This window comes from Rhinolophus sinicus, chromosome 3, assembly GCF_057876585.1.
Source record: "Rhinolophus sinicus isolate RSI-liver-muscle chromosome 3, RSI-T2T, whole genome shotgun sequence".
Classification (NCBI taxonomy): Eukaryota; Metazoa; Chordata; class Mammalia; order Chiroptera; family Rhinolophidae; genus Rhinolophus; species Rhinolophus sinicus.
In genome coordinates, this window is record NC_142503.1 from 99,899,777 (window position 1) to 99,926,380 (window position 26,604).

General features: G+C 44.6%; 1 protein-coding gene across 4 annotated transcripts in view; it reads left to right on the forward strand.

The window, feature by feature from the left end:
• PSPH (phosphoserine phosphatase) overlaps positions 1–19,269 on the forward strand; it is an 85,702-nt gene extending 66,433 nt beyond the window's left edge. For 2 of the 4 annotated variants that reach the window (XM_074328498.1, XM_019719101.3), the window contains exons 2-6: positions 13,698–13,856; positions 14,567–14,701; positions 15,160–15,305; positions 16,300–16,448; positions 18,790–19,269. In XM_074328498.1, coding sequence (XP_074184599.1) covers positions 13,717–13,856; positions 14,567–14,701; positions 15,160–15,305; positions 16,300–16,448; positions 18,790–18,897 — 678 coding nt within the window. In that variant the 5' untranslated portion in view covers positions 13,698–13,716 and the 3' untranslated portion in view covers positions 18,898–19,269. Of the gene's footprint in view, positions 1–12,824; positions 12,955–13,697; positions 13,857–14,566; positions 14,702–15,159; positions 15,306–16,299; positions 16,449–18,789 lie in introns of all 4 variants that reach the window. The other 2 variants (XM_019719099.3, XM_019719100.3) reach the window with 2 other exon arrangements.
• Positions 19,270–26,604: the final 7,335 nt, after the last annotated feature.

A 26,604-nucleotide genomic window follows, 5' to 3' on the forward strand; every position in this document is an offset into this window, starting at 1 on the left:
ATCTTGTGCCTCTTAAACTGGGCACTGGTAGGGCAATTACAGAACAAAGCAAATCACCAAGCACAACAACAACAACAAGGAAAAATCAAATACATTCACATGTAAAAAACAATTGACAACCCCCACTCGACACAGGCAAGGATTTCAAAGATATAAAGACAGATCAAAACAGAACAAAAAACAGCGCCAGTTGTGGCTTAAGCCCACCAAGTAATCTCCAGGTTGTTCTCTGCTATAGCACAGAGTCCCCTGCGTATTGTGCAGGTAGAGCCGGTCACCTGGTGCCCAAAAACGTTGGGGCTGCAGCTTTAGATGCGTGGGGCTGAGGGGTCTGGACAGTAGTTTTTACAAAGCCAGTGCAGTTTCTGCCCTTGCCTGCACATATGCACACTGAGAGTAGCACCACCAGCCCTGTGTCCAGTTCTCCTGAGTCTTAGGGCACCTCTTCCCTGTGTGTGTGTGTGTGTGTGTGTGTGTGGCGGGCGGGAGATTCCTCAGCTGCTGAAAGCTGAGAGCTGCGTCTGCCACTTACTGCTGATCCCTGGGAGTGCCTCCACCGATGTAATTGCCCTGTCCTAGGCAGGCCAGAAAGGGTGGGGGCTGGGGATGGAAAGAGGGGTCTTCTCTTTCCCAGCCCAGCTGTGTCACACCCCACCTGCAGGCCAGAAACGGTGGTGGCTGTGGATGGAGGAGTCTCCCGTCTCCTAGGCCAGCGCAAACCACACTCTTCTCAGCCTCTTCCCTGGGCCCGAGCCACCCACCAGTCTTCCTAGAGCCCAAACACCAAGGCTCCTCTGTAATCTGACACTGCTCTTCAGATCAGGAGCCAGTTCAAGTCTCTGGAAGGGTCGGGGTAGGACTGGAAGAGCGGGGGGGAGGGGCCCAGGTATGGAGTTTATGTCCTTTGTCCGGACTAAGGCCCAACTGGGGGTATCAGCTGACGTTAATTGCCTCAAATGCTAGATATGCTGCCTCCGCGGGGGGAGAGGTCTGTTGTGGGACGCAGAGTAAAGAGTCCGCCACCTGGCTTTTGCGTTCTCTCTTTTGTCCTGGGAACCCCCGCGTCTTTGCAGCTGGGGATGTGGTTGCCCCGCCCTAGGCTGGGGATGGAAGGAGGGGTCTTCTCTTTCCCAGCCCCGCTGTCTTACACTCTTCCCGCAGGCCAGAAAAGGTGGTGGCTGGGGACGGAAGATTCCCCCCTCTCCCAGCCCAGCTCCTAGCCTCCTCCCTGGGCCAGAGCCGCCCGCCCGTCTTCCCGGAGCCCGGGCACCAAGGCTCCTCTGTAATCTGCCACTGCTCCTTAGTGCAGGGGCTAGATCAAGTCTCTAGAAAGGCGGGGGTAGGGTCGGAAGAGCGGGGGGAGGGGCCCAGGTATGGAGTTTGTGTCCTTTGTCCGGCCTAAGGCTTAATTGGGGTTATCAGCTGATGTTATTGCCTCAAATGATGGATATGCTGCCCCTGCGGCGGGAGAGGTCCGCCGCGGGACGCAGGGCAAAGCGCCCACCTCCTGGCTTCCGCGCTCTCCTCCGTCCTGGGATATCCTGCGTTTCTGTAGCCGTGGGTGTGGGCTGGATTTTCACAGGCACAGGTGCGGAGCAGATTTCCACAACCCAAGGGTGGGGGCCGAATTTCTACAGCCACAGGTGTGGACCGCGATTCCAACCCACGTCCCCACTGCCGCCGCAGGTGCGGCGTGTCTCTGCTCCGCTCCCTTCCTTCTTCCCCTGCTCGCCCAAATTTTTCCCCACCTGCAAGTAATCCCTGCGTGAGTCTCTTCGCTGTTCTGCGTCTCCCTCCTGATTCTTAACCACGATCGTATTTCGTGTCGCTACCTACCTCTTTCCCAGTCTTACTGTGGCTGCTGCTTTATATCCTTAGTTGTGGGACTTCTGTTCAGCTGGTCTTCAGGTGGTTCTCTGTGATGGTTGTTCTGTAATTTAGTTGCAATTTTGATGTGGTCGTGAGAGGAGGCAAGCACAGCGTTTATCTTCTCTGCCACCTTAACCAGAGTCTATCTATTGTTGTATAACAAATTACCCCAAAACTCAGCAACTTAAAACAACAGACATTTATTTTCTCACAGTTTCTGTGGGTGTAACATCTGAGAGCAGCTTAGCTGGGTGGTTCTGGCTTAGGGTCTCTTAAGAGGTTGTAGTTGGTCAAAGTCAACTTATTTAAAAGCTTTATTGGGGCAGGATCTGCTTCCTAGTCCACTTACATGGTCTTTGGTAGGATTCAATTCCTTGAGGGTTCTTGGAGGCCCCCTCAGTTCTGCCACATGTGCCTCTCCATAGGGCAGCGACCAACATGGCATCTGCCGTCCCTTAGAGCAAAGTGGCCATGGGGGCAAGATGGAAGCCACATTCTTTTGCTTTGTTTTTGAAATAAATTCAAAGTTAATCTCAAAAACAAACAAATAAACAAACCATTTTTATTAAGAAATAATTTGAAATAATTCTGGATTCACAGGAGTTTGCAAAGAAATATACAGGGAAGTCTCATGCACTCCTTCTTCCCCCATGTCCCAAAGGAACTGACCCTGGCACAATCCATAGTGCTTATCCAGATATCACAGTTATACATGCACTTATTTGTGTCACAGTCTAATCTTACAAGTGATATCCTTTCCCCTCTGCCTCATTCTATTCACTGGAAGAGAGTCACTGAATCTGGCTCATAATCAAGGACAGGGGTTCACAGAAGGGTTTAGAACATCAGGAAGTGAGTTCACTGGGGGCCATTTTAGAGGCTGCCTACCACATTCGTGAAATTTTTCTCCTATGTTTTAGATGTTTTATAGCATTGCTTTTATGTTTAGGTCTGGATTCGTTTTGAGTTAATTTTTGGCATTAGACTGTAGGTCAGGGAAGAATATGAATTATAAGATTTCTCTATTATAACTAGTAGGTAGGATTTCAATATAATAATGGTCATAGTCCTGCTATTTTCATATTCATGAAACAAAATAGAAGAGACTTCTTAAATTTTCAAATAATTTAATACATGTCCAATTAAAAAAAAAGTCAAGTAGCAATGTATGAATTCCAAATTAGAAGAGAAACAGGGCAGGCCTTTATAATGAAAAAATTTGTAAATGGTATCAAAAGAGAAGGAGTAAACTATAGTAAAGAAGCAAATTGGAAGTATTACTTTTGCTGTCCTACTAATCCAGGCAGTAGGTCCTTTCTTGGGATCGCAGCGTGTGGGGAGGCTCTGTTGGCTTCAGCTTTCCCTGGCCTACAGGGAGGTGGGATTCAGAACACTTGCAGAAGCCAGTTACGCTCAGCAGAATGGGAAGAGTAATACTAGCCCCGGGTACAGTAGTACAGTAATACTAGACCCGGGACGAGTACCTTGTACTCGTCCTTCTTCACAGGACTATTATCCAATGTGACTCGGGTGAGAGGAAGGGTACACTGAACCCTTTCTGAGTTCTGTAAGTACTGTATTTGAACCTTGTGAATTATTTATTTCCATTCTGGCTCCCCTCATTTCAACCTTGCCTTGGCTTTTTCTTGCCTTGTGTTCTTAATTCTTTCTTTCTCTTTTTGCCAGTCTTGATGTGGCTTCTTCGTTATATACTTAGTTATAAAACTTCTGTTTAGCTAGACTTCAGGTGGTTCCCCAGGTTGACTGTCCTATAATATAGTTCTAATTGTAATGTGGTCACTGAAGGAGGCATCACAGCGTTGATCTATTCTGCCATCTTAGATCCTCCTTAACTATTTCCTTTTATCTTTTGTTTTTCGTCATAGATCTTGCATCTTTATCAGTTTTAATTGAGGACTGTAATTCAAAGTTGTTGGCTTTGTTCCCTTGTTATTAGGCAGCAGTACTCTTCTCAGATCTTAGAATGCTGTCACCTTTATCTCCCCATTTTGAAGACAGCAGGGGCTGTTTTGTAGAGTCTGTAATGTACCTATGTCTGCTTCTCCATATTTGCATTTTGTTCTCCTGGTAGATCCTTTTTCCCTTTTCCTCTTCTTGTGCCCTGTTAATCAGGTGTAGGTGATTTCTAGTCAGACCTGAAGCTTTTGCAGAGTCAAAGCCACAGAAAATAATGTGTTTAACTCCTCTGAAATGCTTGAAGGAGGCAGAAGTTAAGTGTGTCCTAAAAGAAACAGTCTTAGGAAACACTGCATCTGACCCTTCTTTGTTCCAGTCCTAGTAAGAGGGAGAGTGAAGCCAGACCATCTTCCTCTTTCTTCTCCTGTGTCTGGAGCTTGATGTTCATTTCCTTGTACTTTATGTCTAGGCTCTTCTTGCTCTTGCAGAACTCACATGATTTCTCTTACAAAATTTTGTAGTCAGAACTTGATGTTTCATTTTTATTGAGGAAAGAAGCAGCAAGAGAAGAGTGTCTCCTAGGAATCCAGCACTAGAGAAACGTTAGTTAGATTTATTTGTCTTTTGTTGTTGTCGTTATTGTTATATGTTTGTCTATAAGTTAGCCATTTACTCCTCACTTAAATTTAAAAAATTGTCTGATGTAACCTATGCAGTATGCGTAAAATCTCAGGTTCTTCAAAGAATAGCTAATAGCTGTTCTTTTTTGTCACAAAATGTACTATAAGTGCATTGCCCATGAACCTTAGTCCTAGTTACAGACAGTAGTTTTCACTCTCAGATCTAGAAGCTTCTCAGACTCCATTGTACATTGTTTCAACTGCCTAGAGGGTCTGAAACAGACTCGCCACTACTATTACAGGATTCTGGTGTCTGGTGCCCAGAGATTGTGGTCTCATGTACCCAAAGAATGAGAATGTGAACTCGGAAGGAGAGGTAGAGGAGTAAAGATTTTTATTAAAGCGAAAGTACAGCTCTCTTACGAGAGGGGGTACCCGAAACTGGGATGCCCACTGGCTAAGGCAAAAGGCTCTTTTATACTTTCTCTTGCATGCTTGGGCAAGGGAGTTGGCACCTTCTAATGGATTTTGTCTATCAGATTTGCTCTGTTTCCCAGCCTTCAGGGATTTACAAAAGAACCCATTTACCCCTAGAGTGCAATTACATTTTTGCCGTGGAGCCAATGAGTCATTTCAGAAGCTGGAGTTCCAAGATATGGCTGCCTGTGTTTATTCTACCAGGGACTTCCCTGTTTACCTAACAACATGCTAGCTAACCTGTCTCACCACTACCAAATCTGCTAAGGTGATGTCCATCTACGTCTAGTAAGCCTTGTTCTCTCAGCTGTGCTTGACCGCCACAATTTCTGTACCAGCTTGTATTTATTCTTACACAGGTGAAGGCAAAAGATCAATCCTAACAAAAGGGGAAGTCAGTGAAAGTGATCTGAGATGCCGCTTGTAAACCTCATGGATAGAGAAGTTGGGAGAAAGTTTGTTTGGCTGAGGAAGTTTTTTTCTTCTTCTCCAGTGTCAGACTTTCTCAGGCTGGCCCTGAAAGAAAACTTGTTTTTGGAGAAGGAGTTGTCAATGGTGGCTTCTTTATCATTTGGCGCTCTGCTTTTCCAACATTGCTAGGCGGGCTGGGGTCCTGTTCTGAGCTGCAGAAGGCAGGTGTCTAGTGGCAGTACTGGGCCTTGGAGCTGCCATATCTAAACAAGGAGGCTGAGCATTTTTCAGTGCAGGTTGGGAAGTGGGAAAGAAAGCAGAGGCCGGGTTCGCTCTGCATTCTAAGCAGACCAGAGCCAAGTGGACAATTTATGAGCCATAGAGGGTGTGGGGTATGGAGCTCCTTGGAGTTCCTTGCTTGGTGGGAGTCTGACAGTTTATGAAACCTGTTTGCTTGTTTCCCAAAGAATTGATGTAGAATATTTTCTTAGTGTCAGGATTGTGTCTCGTGAAACCGAAGAATGGAAGCACAGACCAAGGAGAGGCGAAGAGTTGTAAAAGAGGATAGTTTATTAAAAGTAAAGAGTAAAGAGTCACAGCTCTCAGAACGAGAGGGGGCCCCGACCGGGTTGCCCAATGACTGAGGCAAAAGTTCTTACTTTTATACCTTCTCCTGTCTGCTTGGAGAAGGGGGTTGGCGCCTTCTAATGGAATTCATCTATCAGGTTTGTCCTGTTTGCCCACCCTAAAGGGATTAACAACCCATCCCTATCTATCAGATCTGCTCCTTTGTGGCCAAGAGAGATTTATGAGATAACTTATTAACCTCAAGGCGCATTCTCATATCTGTCCTGGAGTGAAGGAGACATTCCAGAACCTGGAGTTTCAGGATATGGCAGCCTTTTGCTTATTTCACTAGGGACCTCCCTGTCTACCTAATAACATGCTAACTAACTTGTCTCAGAATGTGCAGACTTTCTTTTTTTACTGTTAGTGACTCATCATCCATTGTGTTGTCTAGCTAGCAGAACTTTGGTCTGAATTCTTGATGAAAATCTTTGACATTTTTTGGATCCACATTATGTTGTTGTCAGGGTTTAACCTTATTTAGTTCTGATTAATTTATCTACCTCTTTTATGTTATCTCTGTGTATTTGAGAGGCAAATTTTAGTTCTTTAGCCATCGCTTAGGAGCTGTGTGACTTTGGGTAAAGCATTTAACTTCCTTATATCTTTATTAGTTAATCTGTGAAATGGACACATTAATATTGTTCCTGCAGAAAGGCATGGGACCAGACCCAGCTGATGGCTTTGAGGTTTCTTCCAACTTCAGAATATATGATTCTGATTCTATATAGTTGTTGCAGTCTAAAGGCCTGTGTGCTCAGTGCATCAAATACTTAATATTCAATAGATCAGAGTTTGGAATAAGGAAAGGTTTATTTATTGAGTTGGCACCTTCCCGATGTCGAAGAAAAAACATCTGGCTTAAGAGAAAGCCTATAAGAATTTATTTGAACCAAACTGACAATAATCGCAAAATCTCAAAGAGTTGAGAAAATGCTCCACAAAATGGTGGTTTGCAGCTTATTTTATACATAGAATCAAAGGAGGAAGGTTACATGAAATCCACTGGTGGTAGATTAAGCGGGTGGGAGAAAGCAAAGCGGGGAAATCGCTGGGATTGGATAAAAGTAAATTGGAGAGACACGTACTTCTTTTACACAGGTGGGTGCAGGATAGTTAATAGTTCACATAGAAATATTAATCATGGGCCATAAATAATAATGAGGAATTCTATAGTTTCCTGCTCTGGACCGGAAAAAGGGATTACTGACATTCCAAGGGCATGTTATTCTAGATGCAAAAAGACAATAGACAGGCTCACTTAAGGTAAAGATTGACCTTTGCCAAGGAAGCTACAGGCCAAGGATGTGACTACTGGTTATGACCTGCTTTTAGTTAGGAATTTTTATGTTCAGACCATAAAAATTTTGGTCTCTGAGTTTGTAGGGCCTGCTGTGCCCTACACATATATGGCCCCCTTTTCATCCACATTGTATTTGTGGGGGAGACGAGAAGTGGGGAATAGGTTGGTGAACAGATAGGCTCCAAATCATGAAGGACATAAAGTAATTGAATAAATCTTAACCTGATTTGTTTCTAGAATCCTCAGCAGCCAAACCTGAGGGCAGGCAGGTACAGTAGTGTAGTTAAAATGCAAACGGCCGTGTTAAAAAGTCTTTACCTTTTAGAAATATATACTGAAATATTTTTGTATGAGATGATATGATTTGCTTTGAGATAATGAAGGAAGGTGGACATTTGTGGGTGTGAGATTGTGATTTAGATTTATAATAAGAAACAAATATTTGGTCTTTTCCTCATTTATGGCACAGAGCTCCTACTACCCTTGGAATTTCCTGTGATGGGAGTGATAAAGGTGTCTCTTGTTATGTCAATGAAGTGACTTTTGGACTGTACTTAAGGACAGGGGCTGTTTGCCTGGAGAGCAAACTGTGTGATTAGAGGTTTGGAACTTTCAGTCCGTGACCCCCAACCTCGGGAAGAGAGAGGGTCTGGAAGTTGAGTTTGGTCTTCAGTGGCCAATGATTTAATCAGTCGTGCCTTTGTAGTGAAGCCCCCAGAAAACCCCGCAGAAAACCCCAAAAGGGCAGGGTTCAGAGAGCTTGGGGTTGGACAGTGCTGTGCCTGGAGAGGGCATGGGAGCTCTGTGCCCTTCCCACATACCTTGCCCTGTGCATCTCTTCCACCTGGCTGTTCCTGAGTTGTATCCTTTTATAATAAACTGGTACTCTAGTAAATAAAATGTATCTCTGAGTTGTGTGCACTCTGTCGACTGGCAAAATAATTCTCCAGGTAATCGACCAAAAGAAAACAGTTTATTTGGGAAAAGAAAAAGAAACGGAACCACCAAGGAGTACAAGCACACTCGCAGCTGGACTGCCTGCTGGCCACCCACGTGGAAAAAGGAAGCAAGCACCCAACATGGTTTCTCCCTTTATTCCCATCCCTCTCCTGGAAGTTACCACAGAGTTCAATAGGAAGTCATGACCAGAGAGCCAACAAAGGGCCCAGCTCCACCCATGGTCCTCCCATCTCTATGGTTAAGAATCTTAAAATGCCAGTTCACGTTTATCAACTCTAACAAATTAATCAAACCCAAGGAGGGGGTCATTGGGACCTCCAGTCTATAGCCGGTCTGTCAGAACAGGTGACAACCTGGACTTGCAATTGGCACCTAAAGTGTGTGTGTGTGTGTGTATGTGTGTGTGTGTAGGGGATAGGGGGTCAGCCTTGTGGGACTGAACCCTAAACCTATGGAATCTGATGCTGTCTCTGGGCAGATAGTGTCAGAATTGAGTTGAATTTTTGGACATCCAAGCAATTCTTGGACGTGTGGAAACCACCCCTCCCCCCATGTTGTAATTGGGTACAGAACCCTTTTTAGTGGAGTTGTTGATGAAGCAGGATTTGTTACAATTGTTGAAGCAGGATGATGAATATATGGAGTTCTTATGTATGTATTTTTGTATGTATTTGAAATTTTCCACAATGAAATGTTAAAAAATGGTTAGTTGTGGGTATGTAATTAACAGTTACATCATTTTGTTTATTAATTCAACCCTCAGAAAATAATTGAGCCTCCACTCAAAAGAGGCTCAAAATAGGCATTTTGGGAAATTTTGGATCTTAAACAACGTCGATGAAAAACATCCAGCCTAAGAGAAAGCTTATAAAAGTTTATTTGAGCCAAACTGATGACAATTACCGGGAAGCAAAATCTCAGCGGATTGAGAAAATGCTTCACGAATTGGCAGTTTGCAGTTTATTTTATACATAAAAATCAAAGGAGGAAGGGTTACATGAAATCCACTGGTGATAGATTAAGGGGGTGGGAGAAAGCAAGCTGGGAATTCTCTGGGATTGGATAAAAGTAAATTGGAGAGACACGTACTTCTTTTACACAGGCGGGTGCAGGATAGTTAACAGTTTACTTTTACACCACATAGAGACGGTAGTTAGGAGATAGTATAATAATGAGGAATTTTGCAGTTTCCAGCCCTGGTCTGGAAAAAGGATTGCTGACATTCCAAAGATGTTATTTTAGGTGCAAAAAGACAACAGACAGGCCCACTTACAGGCACAGATTAACTTTGTGAAGGAAGCCAAAGATGTGACTTCCTGCCATGGTCTACTTAGTTACGAAATTTTTTATGTTCACGCCACCTTATGTGGTTATTTTTAGTCTCCTGAGCTTGTCAGGTTTAATATGTGACCCCTTTTCCATCCACAACAGTTTGCAATCCAGGATTGGAGGTGACATGCACATAAATAAGTTTAAGATAGGTTGGAATATGATGAATTCCATATATTGAAAGCAGTCTACATAAAGTACTGTGGGAGTTCTGGGGAGAGAGTGAAAATGGCATTTGAGCTTTATTCATGCACTTAAATCAACAAATATTGAGCCCTACTGTGTGCCAGGTAGTGTTCTCAGTCTTAAGGATCCAGCAGTGAAGAAAGCTGATAAAAGATACTCTTATGACATTTATATCCTAATGAGGACAGATAGAAAATACATAATAAACATAAGTACATTTTATCATATATTAGTGCGGATGGAAAAGGGGCCACATGTTAAACCTGACAAGCTCCGGAGACTGAAAATAACCCCATAGGATGGTGTGAACATAAAAATTCCTCACAAGGGTGGGCCATGGCCAGAAGTCACATCCTTGGCCTGTAGCTTCCTTGACAAAGGTCTGTCTTTACCTTAAGTGAGCCTGTCTGTCATCTTTTTGCATCTAAGATAACATACCCTTGGAATGTAAGAATAATCCCTTTCCCAAACCCCAGGGGGCACAACCCACCACACCAGAGCAGGAAACTACGGAATCTCTCATTCTTGTTCCCCAAATACCATCTCTATGTGCTGTAAAATGCTATTTACTATCCTGTACCCACCAATGTAAAAGAAGAGTGTCTCTCCATTTTGCTTTTTTCCCAATCCCGGAGATTTCCCCGCTTTGCTTTCTCCCACCCCCTTAACCTACAACCAATGGAAACTTTCTCCTTTGATTCTAATGTATATGTTGCAAAGTGGCCAATTTCTGGACCATTTTCTCGAACCGTTGTGGCTGCTTCCCAGCAATTGCCGGTCAGTTTGGCTCAAATAAACTCTTGTAAGCTTTCTCTTAGGCTGGATGTTTTTTCATTGACATTGGGAGATGATAGATATTCCAGAAAAAATGAAAAGTACAGCATAAGGAGGGAGATTAATAATGTTTGGGGTAATGATAGAGAGGGGATATTGCAGTGATAAACAGGGGCGTCAGGTTCGGCTCACTGAAGAAGGTGATATTTGGGCAAATTCTGGATGAGAGAGTTGGCCGAGTGGCTATTGGAGTGAAGAGCATCCCACTGAGGGCACACCAGCTGCCCGGTGTGTTTGGCAGAGCAGCAAGAATATCAGCAATATTGGGGCGTGTGAGCAGAGTGGCAAGGAGTAGGAAATAAGGTAAGACATGTGTCAACAAAAAACCATCCAGCTTAAGAGAAAGCTTATAAGAGTTTATTTGAACCAAACGGACGACAGTTGCCGGGAAGCAAAGTCTCAACGAATTGAGAAAATGCTCCAGAAAATGGCCGTTTTGCAACTTATTTTATGCATTAGAATCAAAGGAGGAAGGTTACATGAAATCCATTGGTTGTAGATTAGGGGGTGGGAGAAAGCAAAGTGGGGAAATCTCTGGGATTGAATAAAAAGCAAAATGGAGAGACACACACTTCTTTTACATTGGTGGGTACAGGATAGTTAATAGCATTTTACAGCACATAGAGATGGTATTTGGGGAACAAGATAACCATGAGAAATTTTGTAGTTTCCTGCTCTGGTGTGGGGGGTTGTGCCCCCTGGGGGTTCTGGAAAAAGGGATTACTCTGACATTCCAAAGGGTATGTTATCTTAGATGCAAAAAAAAGGACAGACAGGCTCACTTAAGGTGAAGACTGACCTTTGTCAAGGAAGCTACAGGCCAAGGATGTGACTTCCTACCATGGCCCACCTTAGTTAGGAATTTTTATGTTCACGCCATCCTCTGTGGTTATTTTCAGTCTCCTGAGCTTGTTAGGTTTAACATGTGGCGTGTTTTCCGTCTGCACATGTAATGGGGAGAGAGTGGAACCGGAGGCCAAACGAGTCTGGTGCTCGTGCTCCCTGTGCCGCTCGTGCTCCCTGTGCCGCTCGTGCTCCCTGTGCCGCTCAGCCAATACATCGACACAGGAGTTGGGTCACAGGACAAGTGTTTGTTATGAGAGCACCGGTGGTTTGAGAAGGCAGCGGGTTAACACTTTCAAAAACTGCCTTAACATTCTCTGGCCAGCCTGGGATATTTAAGGGAAAATCTGGACATTCCTCCAGAGGCTACGTGATGGTTCCTCCCTCAGGCGATGTGGTGGTCCATCAACCCAGGAGCAGTGATGACAGTAACCTGGAAAGAATGCTAGGCCGTAGAGATTGTGATCAGTAAGCATGGGGTATTGTGATCCTAAGCAAGCACAAGTTCCGGGGTAATTTATCTAAAGCAAGGAACTAGACAGGGGACCTTTCAAGCTCAAACCACAAGGAAGGGGTTTTTCAATTGTTAAGCTCTTGGCAGGGAGAGGCTAGGCCAGGGACATTGCAAGTCCTCTTTTCTGGGGGGTCCCAATCGGGCTCTGTTTCAAGAGCATGGTGGTGGCGGTGGTGATTGTGCCAGAGTTGAGGGCAGACCTTATAGGTAATTATGAGAACTTGTGATTTTACTTTTAGTAAAATGAGCCGTTGGAGGATTTTGCGCTGTCAGTGACACAATTTGCCTTACAGTTTACAGCGATTACTCTGGCTGTTATGTTGAGAATAAATACTGGGATTGGGGACTGTTATTGGCGCCCTTGGCTCCCTGCAATCTTCCAGGATGGAAATCAAGAGAGATCGCCAGATACCAATGTAGACAAATAGAAAGTTTTATTAAGCTTATGCACAGGAAACCAGCACCAGGAAAAGGAATAAACGGGCGGTTTCCTGAGGGAGGCTGAGACAGAGTTTTTAAAGGGAGCTAGGCAGGAAGAGAACTGTCTAGGCATGTAGAGGCAGGTTTCCTGGCACCTGTGTGGCTATATACTTCTTCTTGTATCCCATGTCTCATTAGCATGTTAAATCTTCACCCCCCCCCCCCCCCCCCCCCCCCCCGGCATGATTTTTAGCATTAAAATGAAGAAAGGGTCACACCTCTAGCGCCTCTGAGCCTGACTGCACAGGCAGGGCCAAAGGGAAAGCTCCTGGCCTTTGTAAGGGGATCCTACAGTTACCATGTTGCCCCGAAAATAAGACCTACCCCAAAAATAAGCCCCAGTTAAGAGCTCAGCCAGACGGACGCATTTAGTATATTATTACGATATTTCAGAAGATAACATGGTCTCCAGGAGTGTATTCCTGTGACCTCTTATTTTCATTTTACTTCCCAGGCTCCTAACTTGAAGCTTCCATTCCTACGGGCTCTGTCCTCAGCCCTCATTTTTTGCCCCCTCTCTCCACTCTGGTGACTCTCATCAGGCCATGCCTTCAGTTAACCACCTCAACACTGGTGACTAACAAGTATGTACTTTTAACTCTGACCTCTCTTTATGCCTCTTCTGAGGCATAAAGACTTTCAAGGATTCCCCTTACCTAGAAGTTAAAATCCAAACTCCTTAGCCTGGCCCGAGACCCACGTGATCTGAACTCCTTGTGCACTGTCCGGTGGCTGGGCTGAGCCATTTGGCAGCTTCCAGCCTGTTTTCCATCATTCTCCCTCCTTGCCTTTGTCCATGCCTTCCCTCTGCCATCACCACCCTCTCTCCTGGCCTCCATCTCCCTTCTTCCCACTCGCAGCAGACACCAAATTGATACCCTGCCCTTTGAGAACCCGCTCAGGGCCATGTGCCCTTCAACTTTTAGCTCAAATGCCTGTGCCTCCTGGAAGGCCTGTTTCATGGACAAGATTAAGCATTTTGTTTGTGTGCCCATAGTATGTTATGCACATTTCTATTTTAGTACTAGCCTTATTGCTAGTATTATTAGGTCAAAAACATTTGCCTACTGGTTGAACATCAAATATATTTACAAATTGTCACTTTCACTAGACTGAATTTGGGTCCTACTCATCTTTGTAACCCCAGAGCCTGACACTTAGAAGGTGCTTAATTTGTGTTGAAAAGGGAATGAGTCCATGAGTGCTTGCTTATATGGGCTGCACTGACTTTGATACAAATCAAAGTGCTTTGGTATTAGCAGGCAAAATTAGACCTTGTTATGATTATATTTTATGTCTTTAAATATACTTATCTTTTTTGTTGTAGGAGGAAAATTCTTCTAAGGATGGTCTCCCACTCAGAGTTGAGGAAACTCTTCTATTCAGCTGACGCAATATGCTTTGATGTTGACAGCACGGTCATCAGAGAAGAAGGAATTGATGAGCTGGCCAAAGTCTGTGGAGTTGAGGATACTGTGTCAGAAATGTAGGGACAGTATATATTCACTTTATGAAATGATAAAAAATTGCAAAAGAGAGTGAATTTTGGATGACATGCCGAATCAGAGCCATAATTCCCTGATTTTAGTCTCTGGTTATGAAACATGGGCACTAGGCTTTTTCGTTTATCACTTAGAGCAGAATTTGGTAGTGTACAGTATCTAATAATCATTTATACAAATATTTACGGCAAAAAAGAAAAGTTGCTCTGACAAACAAATATGGATAAGACACTCTCTTAGCTTCTTCAGGGGAACAATGACTGTCACTAACCGAAGGGGATGACCTGGGTGGGTTCTCCAAGTGTCCAGTGCTTTATGTCATGGATAAAAGTTAGCCCTTAGTGGTGTGCTGGAAAGCAAGTTTTGGTTTCGAGTCCATGGATGCCTGGATGAGAGCCCCTCCTGCCTTCCTGCCCTCCTTCGTGCTATGTGGCAATCACCAGGTCACAGGCCATTTCATGTTCAGCTACATTGGATACTGACACAGCCATAAAATATTAATGTGATTCTCAAGCAAACCTTTAATAGTTTAGTCTTAAGCCTCGCTCCCCTGGCATCATAGCTTGTCTTTTGTACCTGGGGCTCTAGGCAGCACCTTCCTCATGGGTGGATGCTGTGAGGAGTTGGGGAGGTTAGGCATGTAGAATTGGAGAACAGCTGACGTTCTGGCCTGATTGTTAGGTCTTTCTCCTAGGACACGCCGAGCCATGGGCGGGGCAGTGCCATTCAAGGCTGCCCTCACAGAGCGCTTAGCTCTGATCCGGCCTTCCAGAGAGCAGGTGCAGAGGCTCATAGCAGAACACCCGCCACACCTGACCCCTGGCATAAGGTAAGAGGAGCCCGATCTGGGTCTGTTGTTTCCCTATTAGCACCTGCATTTTGGGGGATGTTCCCCCAAGAGTATCTCACCATTACTTTCACACTCCCTTCTGTGTGGTTCTTTTGGCACTTACATAAGTTCTTGTCTGGCTGGTTGATCCTGTTCATGTCTACCCTCCCTCTCTCCCTAGGAAACAGCTGAAGCCTCCTCTTCATCTGTGTTTCTAGGTCTAAAGGCAGAACAGAGTCGTGGAATGGTTTCCTGAAGCGCTTAAGCCCCATCCATTAATTTATAAGTGCATTTAGAAAAACATAAACAAAACATTAATTCACCAGGAAATACCCTGTCCAATGTACCTTGGGCAAATGCATTCAAGAGAAAAAATATATTTATATTTAGTTTCCTTTTCATGTTTCATGTGTTCTCTTTTGTATTAATCAGTGGTATTTTATATTTCTTTTTTGCAGGGAGCTAGTAAGTCGCCTACAAGAGCGAAATGTTCAGGTTTTCCTAATATCTGGTGGCTTTAGGAGCATTGTAGAGCATGTCGCTTCAAAGCTCAATATCCCATCAACCAATGTATTTGCTAATAGGCTGAAATTCTACTTTAATGGTAAGAATTTAATGGTAATATTTTCCCTTTCATATCAGTTTTAGTTTTCAATATCCTAAGTAATGTCTCTTGGAATGCAAGTTAAGCAAGGAGGCATCAGGGTTAAATATTGAGATAAGGATTCTTTTGACGCGTGTCTTTTGTGCCTTGGTATCCTTTGCTCCAAAAAATAGACGTAAGTCATCATTTCTTCTAGCTTTAGTATCCATAGAATCTATCTGTATGTAAATTCTGCACTTAGTAAATTGTTAGTTTCTACATAACTTACATTACTTATTTTGTTATGCGTTATGTTTCAGTTTTATGAGAGCTCTCATGTATTTGAACCAATTTAGACTCAGGAAGGATAATTAATTTGTTAGCAAGTCATTGCACTGTAGCTGCCTTTGGAGGTGCCTCCTGGCCCCTTTCACGACCATCACAGAACCACACCTGTTGTTTTCTATTATCTCAAGTTGTCTCCAGTTATGTCAATGCATGGCTGACATTCTTCAAACCAAGTAATATTAATTTAAAATTTTTAAATGTGTTAATAGACACTTTTGAATGGTCTATAGGTAAAGATAATTAAAAAAGGAAGTAGAGAATCAGTGTGGTAATTACTGTAAGAATGGAAATAATTGATCAAATATAAGTTGGAATCTCCTCTTAGATGACATTATATATTAACTTATTTTAAACTTCATATATTACTGTTTCATGGTTTTCTGCCACCTTACCAATGTTTGAGAAATACTACACTGGAAGCTTAGAGGATAAAACTAGGTTACCCCAAGATGTTTATGACTTAAAGGAATAACCTTGAAGTTATAATTTAAAAGCAAAGCTTGTTTATTCTGAGGAATATGTGTGGAAGTCCAGGCTTGGTCACTTTACTGAGGGCCATTTTTAGTTTTCTCAGTGACATTTAAGTGAAGATATCATCTATACAAAAAGCTGGCCCGATTGTTCTAATTCTGTGGATCTTTAACACTACTTTAACTACTCTTTTAAGGTGAATATGCAGGTTTTGATGAGATGCAGCCAACAGCTGAATCTGGTGGAAAAGGAAAAGTTATTAAACTTTTAAAGGAAAAATTTCATTTTAAGAAAATAGTCATGATTGGAGATGGAGCCACAGACATGGAAGCCTGTCCTCCTGCTGTATGTATTAAACGTACTAATTTTTTCAGTTATACTTTTGTTTTAGACAGCTGCTTTAGAATTCAGTAAGATTTATGAAGAATTAAACACAAAAATCTAAATATCAATGTAAGATTAAAAAAACCAATTAGTAAAACCAATTCAATCTCAATATGTCAGTTAACTTTTTAGAAACCTGACAATTTGCAAGCAAGGAACTAAAAACCTTTTAAAAGTTTTATCCCCTTGTTGCTGAAGTATGGCCACCTCTTAGCCCAAGAGTGTACTCACAAGGTTTGGCTTCATTTCGTCAAGTACTACCACAAATAATGATAATATAGTTCTTATAACTAACCAGAATTTTAATGTTATTTTGTATTTGAGAAACCATTTCCTCATGCATTATCTCATTTAATCCTCCTAACAGCCTTGATAGAGTAAAGTATTATCTCATTTTTACTGACTGGGGAACTGAGGCTCGTGGAGGTTCAATAACATGTCTATATTAAAACATGTTAGGGGGCAGCCGGTTAGCTGAGTTGGTTAGAGTGCGGTACTCTTAACAACAAGGTTGTTGGTTCCATCCCCGCATGGGCCACTGTGAGCTGCGCCCTCCACAACTAGATTGAAACAACTACTTGACTTGGAGCTGATGGGTCCTAGAAAAACACACTTAAAATAAATAAAAGTTTAAAAAAATTTTTATTCTTCTGAATGAATGTTGTTTTGTGCAACTAGCAGACACAAATGATATACAGCAAGTGTTCTAAATATCAAATGTGTCCACTTCACATAGGACTTTGCCTCTGTCACCTCCTTCTAACTTAAGAAAAACTGAACCAAATGTATAGTGGTGAACTGTTTTACTACTAGCTTCCTGCGATCTAGAAATAGCAACTGCCTTTGTAAATGATTAATCGAAAGTGGTTAAAGACTCTTTTGGGATCCTTTTAACATAATTTGTATCAGTTTAAGATAACACATTCTTAGATGATTCACAGCCAACACTGGGGTCGACTAAGTAACGAGCATTGGGCTGATATAATGAGAAGTACATAGACCCAAAATGTGGAGTTCTCTTAGGGAGCTCCCAATCTCAGTGCCGAGATATGACAAAGTTATAAATTCCAAAATATAATTTATAATTTTATATATATTCCAAAATTTTAAATAGCCTGACTAAACCAAGAGAAAGTGCCATGCATGCAGGTGTGTAGCCCTTGGAATGTTGTCAGAGGAACCTGTGACCTAAAAGCAGTTTAGCAGCCACCCCATGAAGGCCTGGCAGGGTTTAGAGGGGCAGTTTCCAGAGGGAGGGCAGTGGGATGTATTAGGCATAGTCCTGGGCTGGTCAGTGGGCAGGGCCAGCGGGAGTGGGCAGAAGCAACTGCTGAAGACCCCACATTTCCCCAGGCACTTTGGTGTTACCATTTGGCCATCTTCTGGAGAGAGAGGAAATGAGTCAGTATGTCAGGACAGCTGGGTTGGTGCTGGCCTGTAGAAAGGGCTGCCATGGAGGCAGGTAGCTCAGTTACGAGGCTAAATTTACCTGGAAGGTAAGAATCTAGTTATATGTTTTACCCTTGTGTGGTATGAAAAAATTAAGACAAAGGGCACATAAGAGAATTTTGTACTTCCAAATTAGTGTATATCGTGTCTATATCCTGCCAGAAAAAGAGAAAATACCATTTTAAAAGACTTGGAAAAGGGCCCTTACCCAACCATGCTGGCACCCTGATCTCAGTCTTCCAGCCTTTGTGATCTGTGAGAAATAAATTTCTGTTGTTTATAGCAAAAAAAAAAAAAGTAAAAAAGAAATTACTGAGTATAAGAACGTATCACTTAATAGAAATTAAGGAAACAATGTAACTTTAAACAATCTCCATGGTGAGAAGTAGAGTGCTGTCAACAGATACTGGAGTGGTCCTCTCTTCAGCCCAGGATAACAGCCCCCGGGAGAGAGGCCCAGGTCCATGCAGGGCACCATAGGGGGTACTGCTCAGCCCTGATCCCCGGCCTGCGGGTGTCGTCTGCTGCCCCACAGGCTTCTCTGAACTTCCCTCTAGAAGTTCCTAGACTGGATGTGAATGCTGTACAGTTTAGAATGTAGACATTTACCACCTGGTGATTTTGTAAGCAATTGTCTTTGTTTTAAGAGGGCTTCCGATGCTTCTGACTCCCACATGTCCAGGTGAATGGATGTGCAGGTGGCACACTTCACTCATTCACCAGCGGGAGCTCCCCGGTGAGGTGGGGCTCACCTGTTTGCACAGTTTATTCTTCCACACACAAGTTAATGCCCTTGGCTGCTGCTGTGTCTTTTTTTTTTTTTTAATCTATTTCTCTTCCCCAACCCCCGTAGGATGCTTTCATCGGATTTGGAGGAAATGTGATCAGGCAACAAGTAAAGGACAATGCGGAATGGTACATCACTGATTTTGTAGAGCTTTTGGGAGAGCTGGAAGAATAATCAGTTTTTATATAGTTCATAACAACTTCAGGTTAATTTTTAAAAGTTATACAGTTTGATACTGTTTGATTCCAATTGCGTATTACAACTGAATGGATAAATTTGGTACTGATTATCTGTACTTCTAAATAAACTAGTTAGGCCTTCTAGAAAATTGCTTTTCTATACTGTAGTTTCAGTATTATTATGACCATTAATTACCTGGAGAGTTTTATAATCTGGATTCTTTATGTATTTTCCTAGCTTTATTTTATTTGAAGCTTTTTAAAGGTGGATAATAAACACCTCACTAATGGAAATATGGATTAGGCAGTTTTAAATGAATATGTTTTCCCTTTGGTATATAAATAAAAGTTTATCCATGTATCAGAACAGATTTGTGGAACTTTCAATTCTGCCTATCCTGCATTTCAGTGTCCAGTATGTCAAATACTTTATGTGTTTGTGTAGAAACAACCTTGCGGCAAAGAACCAAGGTGAAGTAGAGACCCCTCTGAGCACAGGGCAGAGTGCTTATCACAATGCACCCCCTACTCGGCGCCCACTGAGTGAAGCTCTGGGCCAGAAAGACGGCAGTGCTTTTATGACCTCTTGGAATTTGTCCTATAGGGAATTGTTACAAAAGTTTAAAAAAAAAATAACAATGAAGCCTTAAACAAAAGTTCTGACCATGAAAAAAAAAAAGGATATTTGATAATCACATGAAGTAAAATAATTGAAAACAAGTTTTCCTCATCTCGCCTAAATGAATTAATGAACCATTTCTTTCTTACAGATGACCTGGAAAGACCTGGAATCCAGGTTCATGTTTGTTCTGAGCAGTGCCAAGAAAGGGAAATTCCAGAACATGCTATAAAATTATGAGATTATATACCCTCCCTCGTGGAAAACTTGGGGAGGATAAAGACACGTGTTTAGGAAGAGGCATGCAGTGGATGCTGATGGATAATTAAGTAGAAGAGGCTGGACATTATTTGAAAAATTTATGATTTAACCAAATAATCAAATTTGGCCAAATAATCAGATAATTATTTAGCCAATAATCAAATCAGATGAATCAAATTTCCTTCAAAATCATAATTTCTGTAGGCGAGATATGAAATATGTTTGGCAACATTTAAATGAGATCACAAACAACGAGGCACTTGTTTCCTAATTGTGAATGCTTCCTGGCAGCTCTCCAAGAGGCTGTTTTGTGACATTTGTACTTTCAGCACTGCCGCACTCCGGGCAGGACCAGGCATGCCAGGTCTATAAGGCACCCTGCGAACTGTGTCAGGCTTTGCCACCCTGCAGTGTGCACGAGCTGGGGCAAGACTTCCTCGGGCGGGTGGGTGGGTGGGCAGAGGACTGAGAAGCTGACAGCCCATCAGAGCCTGCGCACTAAATTTGGCTCCGAGGAGTCTGATCTGCTGAGAAATCTTGATGCCCACATATAGCCTTTGTTACCCATTACACAATCCCTCCTCTGATCCACAGGCTCCCCAGCTCCTAGCAAGCTGCACAGAAGCAGCATTCACAATCCCTTCTTTGTTGTGTTGGAGTGCTGAGCTTGAAATGATGCAGCAACTGCACTCATCTCTTTCATGCTTTTCTAATTCTGGACTCACTTGTAAACAGCAACTCTCCCAAGAGTTATGTATGCAGCTACAATAGGACGGGATTCAGAAAGTAGTGACAGTTTTACATGGTTTCCTATCCTTGTGACACCATTTTTTCATGCTGATCATGAACAGTGCTTATGTAAAGAAAAAAGTTAAGAATGGGAGCCATAAAGTTAAGAATTGAAATTTGTCATGGCATTAAGTTGAAACAGAAGTCCCTCAAGACTTGTATATGCTTAAAAAAAAAGACAACCCTATGGCCTTCATTTCCCACCCCAACCCCCATCTCCTTTTGTTTGACTGCTGCTATAATGATTCTCTCTCTTCTACTGGTTACAAGTGTTTCTCCATGACCTCTAGGGAGCCCCGCCCAGCTACCACTCCAAAGCAGGGGCACCATTCCAGACCCCAGGCAGGAGTGTAGCCAGAGATTTAAGTGGTCCGCCTCAGTAAGTGATGGCTTTTGCCTCTGTGACCCTCAGCATCTTTATGACTCGTTCAGAAAACTTGGGGAGTGAACTGACCATAAGTCACACTGCTTATTTTCACATTTTCCAAGGTATTTTCATGTTTCCTCGTGTAATTCTCCAACCCTGAGGTCAATAGTTGCAATAGATATTGCTGTCCTCTTTTTAACAGATGGGAAACAAGTTCACAAAAGTTAATGACTGCTACCGGGTCACATTCAGAGTTGGAACTCAGGTCAGTGATTTCCACAACGTTCTGAATCTATCCTAAGCTAATACTTATTATTAACACTGTGATCACAAGTGTTAGAATATATTAATACAGTAGATGAAATTTTACTTCTTAGGATGCAAGGCCATTTTGCAGAAAATTCAAGTGGTTTCATTTTTAATGATCACTGAATTCTGGACAAAGGATGGGCTTTAGTATTAGAGGATTGTTCAGCACTTTGCTGATAAGTTTCCAATTCTGAACATATTTGTTTATTGTCTTCCTTTTGACTTGTTTTTACTGAGCTTCCAAGGATTTCTAGAACTTGAATCAAAAATGGTATGAATAAAGACACTGCCTTGTTTTCTGAGTCCCATGTATTTTCTAACTAGAACTGACAGTCTCCATACTTTCTTTTCCTTCTTTCCCTTTCTCCCTCTCTCCTTTTACTTCCCCCTCCTTCCTTCCATCGATTCATGAGGCATATTATTAAACATCTACTACATCCCAGCCAGAAACTGAAAGTATAAATTTAATAAATAAAAAAGTATAATGTAGACCTGAAAAAAGGATCTTTCACAGGCAGTTGAGAATAAGAGAAATGAAACAGGTTGTCGTGCGGGAGACCCTGCTCGCTGCGCCATTTTTCAGGCGGGGCGGCCTGCGGGGTCTCTGCTCCCGCTCCCCACACAAGAACGCAGGATATGGTGAGGCCCAAAAGGAACACCCACGGAGCCATAGGTAGGGGAGTCATACCACTGTGGTCTCACTGGAGGCTGGGCCCACCGGACGTGTGACCTGCCGTCCGCCTTTCCACCAACCGACCGACCGACTCTCCTCCACTCTCCTCGACTCTCCTCGGCAATCCTCGGCAGTCCTTGGCTGTCCTCGGCTCTCCTCCATAGCCGCAGCAGTTATACCAGTGGCCAATCGGCTAACCGGCCACAGCCGATGGCCAATCAGCCACAGCTGACGGCCATCCACCACCCGAGCCAAGTCGGGTGCCTACTTGGAGCAATGTAGCACCCTTAGTTCAAGCCCTTTGAGCACAGAGCTACAACAGGTCCTGGGGCCTATGGAGCTTGTAGCCCAGGCTGAGCCAAGTGCTCTGCCTACAGGGGAGGACTTGGAGCCCTCGGCCTACAAAGAGGGACAGTCCCCAGTACCTGAGGATGCCTGGTTTACCGATGGTTCTAGCCGAGGGGCTGCAGCTGTTTGGACGGCTATTGGTGTGCAGCCCAAAACAGACACCATTTGGTTTGATACTGGTACGGGCCAGAGTAGCCAGTGGGCTGAATTACGGGCTGTGTAGATGGTAATCAGCCACGAGCCTGGGCCCCTAGTTATTTGCACTGACAGCTGGGCGGTGTTCCTGGGCCTAATGTTGTGGCTCCTTATATGGAAACACCAAAACTGGTTGGTGGGACACCGTCCACTGTGGGGCCAAGCCATGTGGCAGGACCTCTGGGACCTAGGGCAGAGAAAGGAGGTGACCTTAATGCATGTCACAGGTCACTCCCCCTTAGTGTCCCCAGTTAATGATGAAGCAGACGCCCTAGCACGGGTACGATGGTTAGAGCGGGCTCCTGCCACAGCACGCCGGAAGCCGAACCATGTGGCAGGTGAGCAGACGCTGGGGCCTGCCTTTGAAATGGCAGGAGATAGCAGATGCCTGCTATGACTGTGCCGTCTGTGCCCAGGACAGCCCCCAAAGGCGGAGGCTCCCCTGGGAGACACAGCAGATTACGCGAGGGAGGGTGCCCCTCACTCGCTGGCAAGTGGATTACATTGGACCCCTGCCTAAGGCCCGCAATGCGATATACGCATTTACAGCAGTGGACACTGCTACGGGGTAGATGTTTGCTTGGCCCTGTCCGGCTGCGGATCAGCGGCATGCAGTGGTCGCCCTTACACAGCTGTGTGCCCTCTATGGGCACCCCCAAGTCATTGAAAGTGACAGGGGTACCCATTTTACGGGGCAAGAAGTACAGCGCTGGGCTGCCAGGATGGATGTGCAATGGTTGTTTCACACCCCATACAATCCACAAGCAGCTGGCATGATTGAACGCTACAATGGCCTTTTGAATCAAGGTCTCTGGGTGTCAAAACACCCTCCCACGATGCGTGACTGGGCCTTTCGTCTATGGGACGCCCTGAGAGTCCTGAATGAGAGACCACGGAAGGGAGGGCCCGCGCCAGTAGAAGCTCTGCTACATCGAACGGCCGCTCCCATTCAATTACAAGTTACCACCAGTGAGACTCTGTTAAAGCCAGGCTACAGCAGAAATTGGAACATTTTGCTGCCAGCACCCACATGCTTGAAAGCAGGGGAACGGCAGCAATGGACTTGGCCCTGGCAGGTCAAAAGCCCCCACTGTCGGTGGTTGGGCCTGATAGCCCCATGGGGGGGCCGGTTTGACTCATGATTTGCAAGTGACGCCAGGGGTGGTGGCTGAGTGGCCACCGCAAGTGACTGTAGTATGCAGAGGTCCCGATACCGGGATGATTTTGCGAGGAAACTATGTGCTCTCACTATGGCCTATTATGGGGTCCCTGTTCTGTTACATGTTGAAATTATGCAAGGGACCCCAAGCACTGCCATAAAGGTCTGGTACCACAAATCGGGAAAGGTGCCAGTGGCAGCAACCCTCCTTTCCCAGGACAAAAAGCTAGCATGTATCCTCCCAGATGGAAGGGATTTGCCATTGTTGGTTCCTAAGACTACCGTTTCTTTTCATCCGTAGGTGTCAGTAGGCTAATATGGCACAGGGACCCTCGCAGAAGACGCTTGTCGCGTAGATTGTGAAGCGTGACCCTGTATGGGTGGAGTGTGGGGACAGAGCCCCAGAAAGTAGTTTACAGGCTCTCGGCCTCACGTGGAAGGGTGCTGGCTCGGGTGGTGAATGGCCGTCGGCTGTGGCTGATTGGCCGTCGGCTGTGGCCGGTTAGCCGATTGGCCGCTGGTATAACTGCTGCGACTACGGAGGAGAGCTGAGGATAGCCGAGAACTGCCGAGGATTGCCGAGGAGCCGAGGAGAGCTGAGGAGAGCGGAAGAGAGTAGAGGAACAGAGTCGAGGAGAGTGGAGGAGAGTCGGTGGTCGGTTGGCGGAAAGGCGGACGGCAGGTCGCACGTCTGGTGGGCCCAGCCTCCAGTGAGACCGTGGTGGTATGACTCCCTTACCTATGGCTCCATGGGTGTTCCTTTTTGGCCTCACCATATCCTGCGTTCTTGTGTGGGGAGCGGGAGCAGAGACCCCGCAGGCCACCCCGCCTGAAAAATGGCACAGCGAGCACGGTCTCCCGCACGACACAGGTTTTGTCAAGTGTTCGTTTAGAGGAGAACAGAGTATGTTTCTAAGAGGGCTTTTAAAAAGTGCTAGGGATGTGTGGGGACAGAGCCTCAGAGAGCAGTTTCCAGGCTCTCGGCCTCACGTGGAAAGGTGCTGGCTCGGGTAGTAGATGGCCGTCAGCTGTAACCATTGAGCCATTGGTCATTAATATAACTGCCGCGGCTACGTTGGGGATTCGAGTCGAGGAGAGTCGTTGGTCAGTTGGCAGAAAAACGGACAGCAGGTCGCACGTCGTGTGAATCCACCCTCCAGTGAGACCATAGTGGTATGACTCCCCTATCTATGGCTCCATGGGTGTTCCTTTTTGGCCTCACCACATCCTGTGTTCTTATGTGGAATGATATCACATGAAGGATAATTAAAAGTGAGTTGGCTTATATAAGAATATATTCTGGTGACTATATTCACCAGAGTTATACCCAATGAATGGAAAATGAATTTGGAAGTTTTGAATATTGCCAGTGAAAATTAATAGTGGGATAAAATAATTCATTCTCCTACAGGAGTGTAATAAAAGGATTTGACAAATTGGCAGAAAATGCTAAAATAAAGTGATAATTTGATAAACTAGCTTAATAATAGAATGTTCTTGTCAAGTCACCAGGCAGCTAGATTAATGATCAGTTTCCAGACCTCATCTAATCTAGCCTCGCAGCATTTGGCAGGCAGTCTCATCCTTGATGGACTTTCTTCACTTGGCTTTCATGACGTCCCACTTTCTTCAGTTTCTTCCTATTTCCCTGGTGGTTTCTCTCTCTCCCTTCCTGGTTCCTCCTCACCTACTATTTCCCAGAGCACCAAGAGGAACCAGTTATGGAAATTCAGAGCTGAAGGAATCTTAAAGATCATGGGATTCAACTTCCCCATTTTATAGATTAAGGACTCAACCCAAAAGAGGGTAAATGATTAAGAAATAATTACTAATAGTATACAAAAACCATTTTTTCTTAAGATTACTTCAAAGACCTGGAAGCCAGGTTTATGATTGTTTTGAGCAGTGCCAAGAATGGGCAATTCCAGAACATGCTTTAAAAACTTGCCTTCCAGGCAAGGAGCCTGGGCTTAAAAGAGCCTGTTATGCAGGCAGCGGTACCCCCAAACACCATGACACTGCACGCTGGAAACCAAGGCCCATTCCCCAAACACCATAACACTGAAATAGTGACCAGGGCCCATTCCCCAAACACCATGACAGTGAAATGGTGACCAGGGCCCATTCCCCAAACACCATGACACTGACATGGTGACCAGGGCCCATTCCCCAAACACCATGACACTGCGTGCTGGTGACCAGGGCCCATTTCCCAAACACCATGACACTGTGCGCTGGTGACCAGGGCCCATTTCCCAAACAACACCATGACACTGACATGGTGACCAGGGCTCATTCCCCAAACACCATGACACTGACATGGTGACCAGGGCCCATTCCCCAAACACCATGACACTGACATGGTGACCAGGGCCCATTCCCCAAACACCATGACACTGACATGGTGACCAGGGCCCATTCCCCAAACACCATGACACTGACATGGTGACCAGGGCCCATTCCCCAAACACCATGACACTGACATGGTGACCAGGGCCCATTCCCCAAACACCATGACACTGACATGGTGACCAGGGCCCATTCCCCAAACACCATGACACTGACATGGTGACCAGGGCCCATTCCCCAAACACCATGACACTGACATGGTGACCAGGGCCCATTCCCCAAACACCATGACACTGACATGGTGACCAGGGCCCATTCCCCAAACACCATGACACTGCATGCTGGTGACCAGGGCCCATTCCCCAAACACCATGACAGCGAAATGGTGAGCAGGGCCCATTCCCCAAACACCATGACAGCGAAATGGTGACCAGGGCCCATTCCCCAAACACCATGACACTGACATGGTGAGCAGGGCCCATTCTCCAAACACCTTTCATGGCCCAAGGGAGAGGCTGTGAGCCTATTAGTGTTTTACTCCATTGACTTGCATATGAATTGAGACAAGCTAGTTTCTAAGAGCAGCAGGGTCATTCTCAGTACAAGTTCATAAAAAAGATTGCAACCACGTAA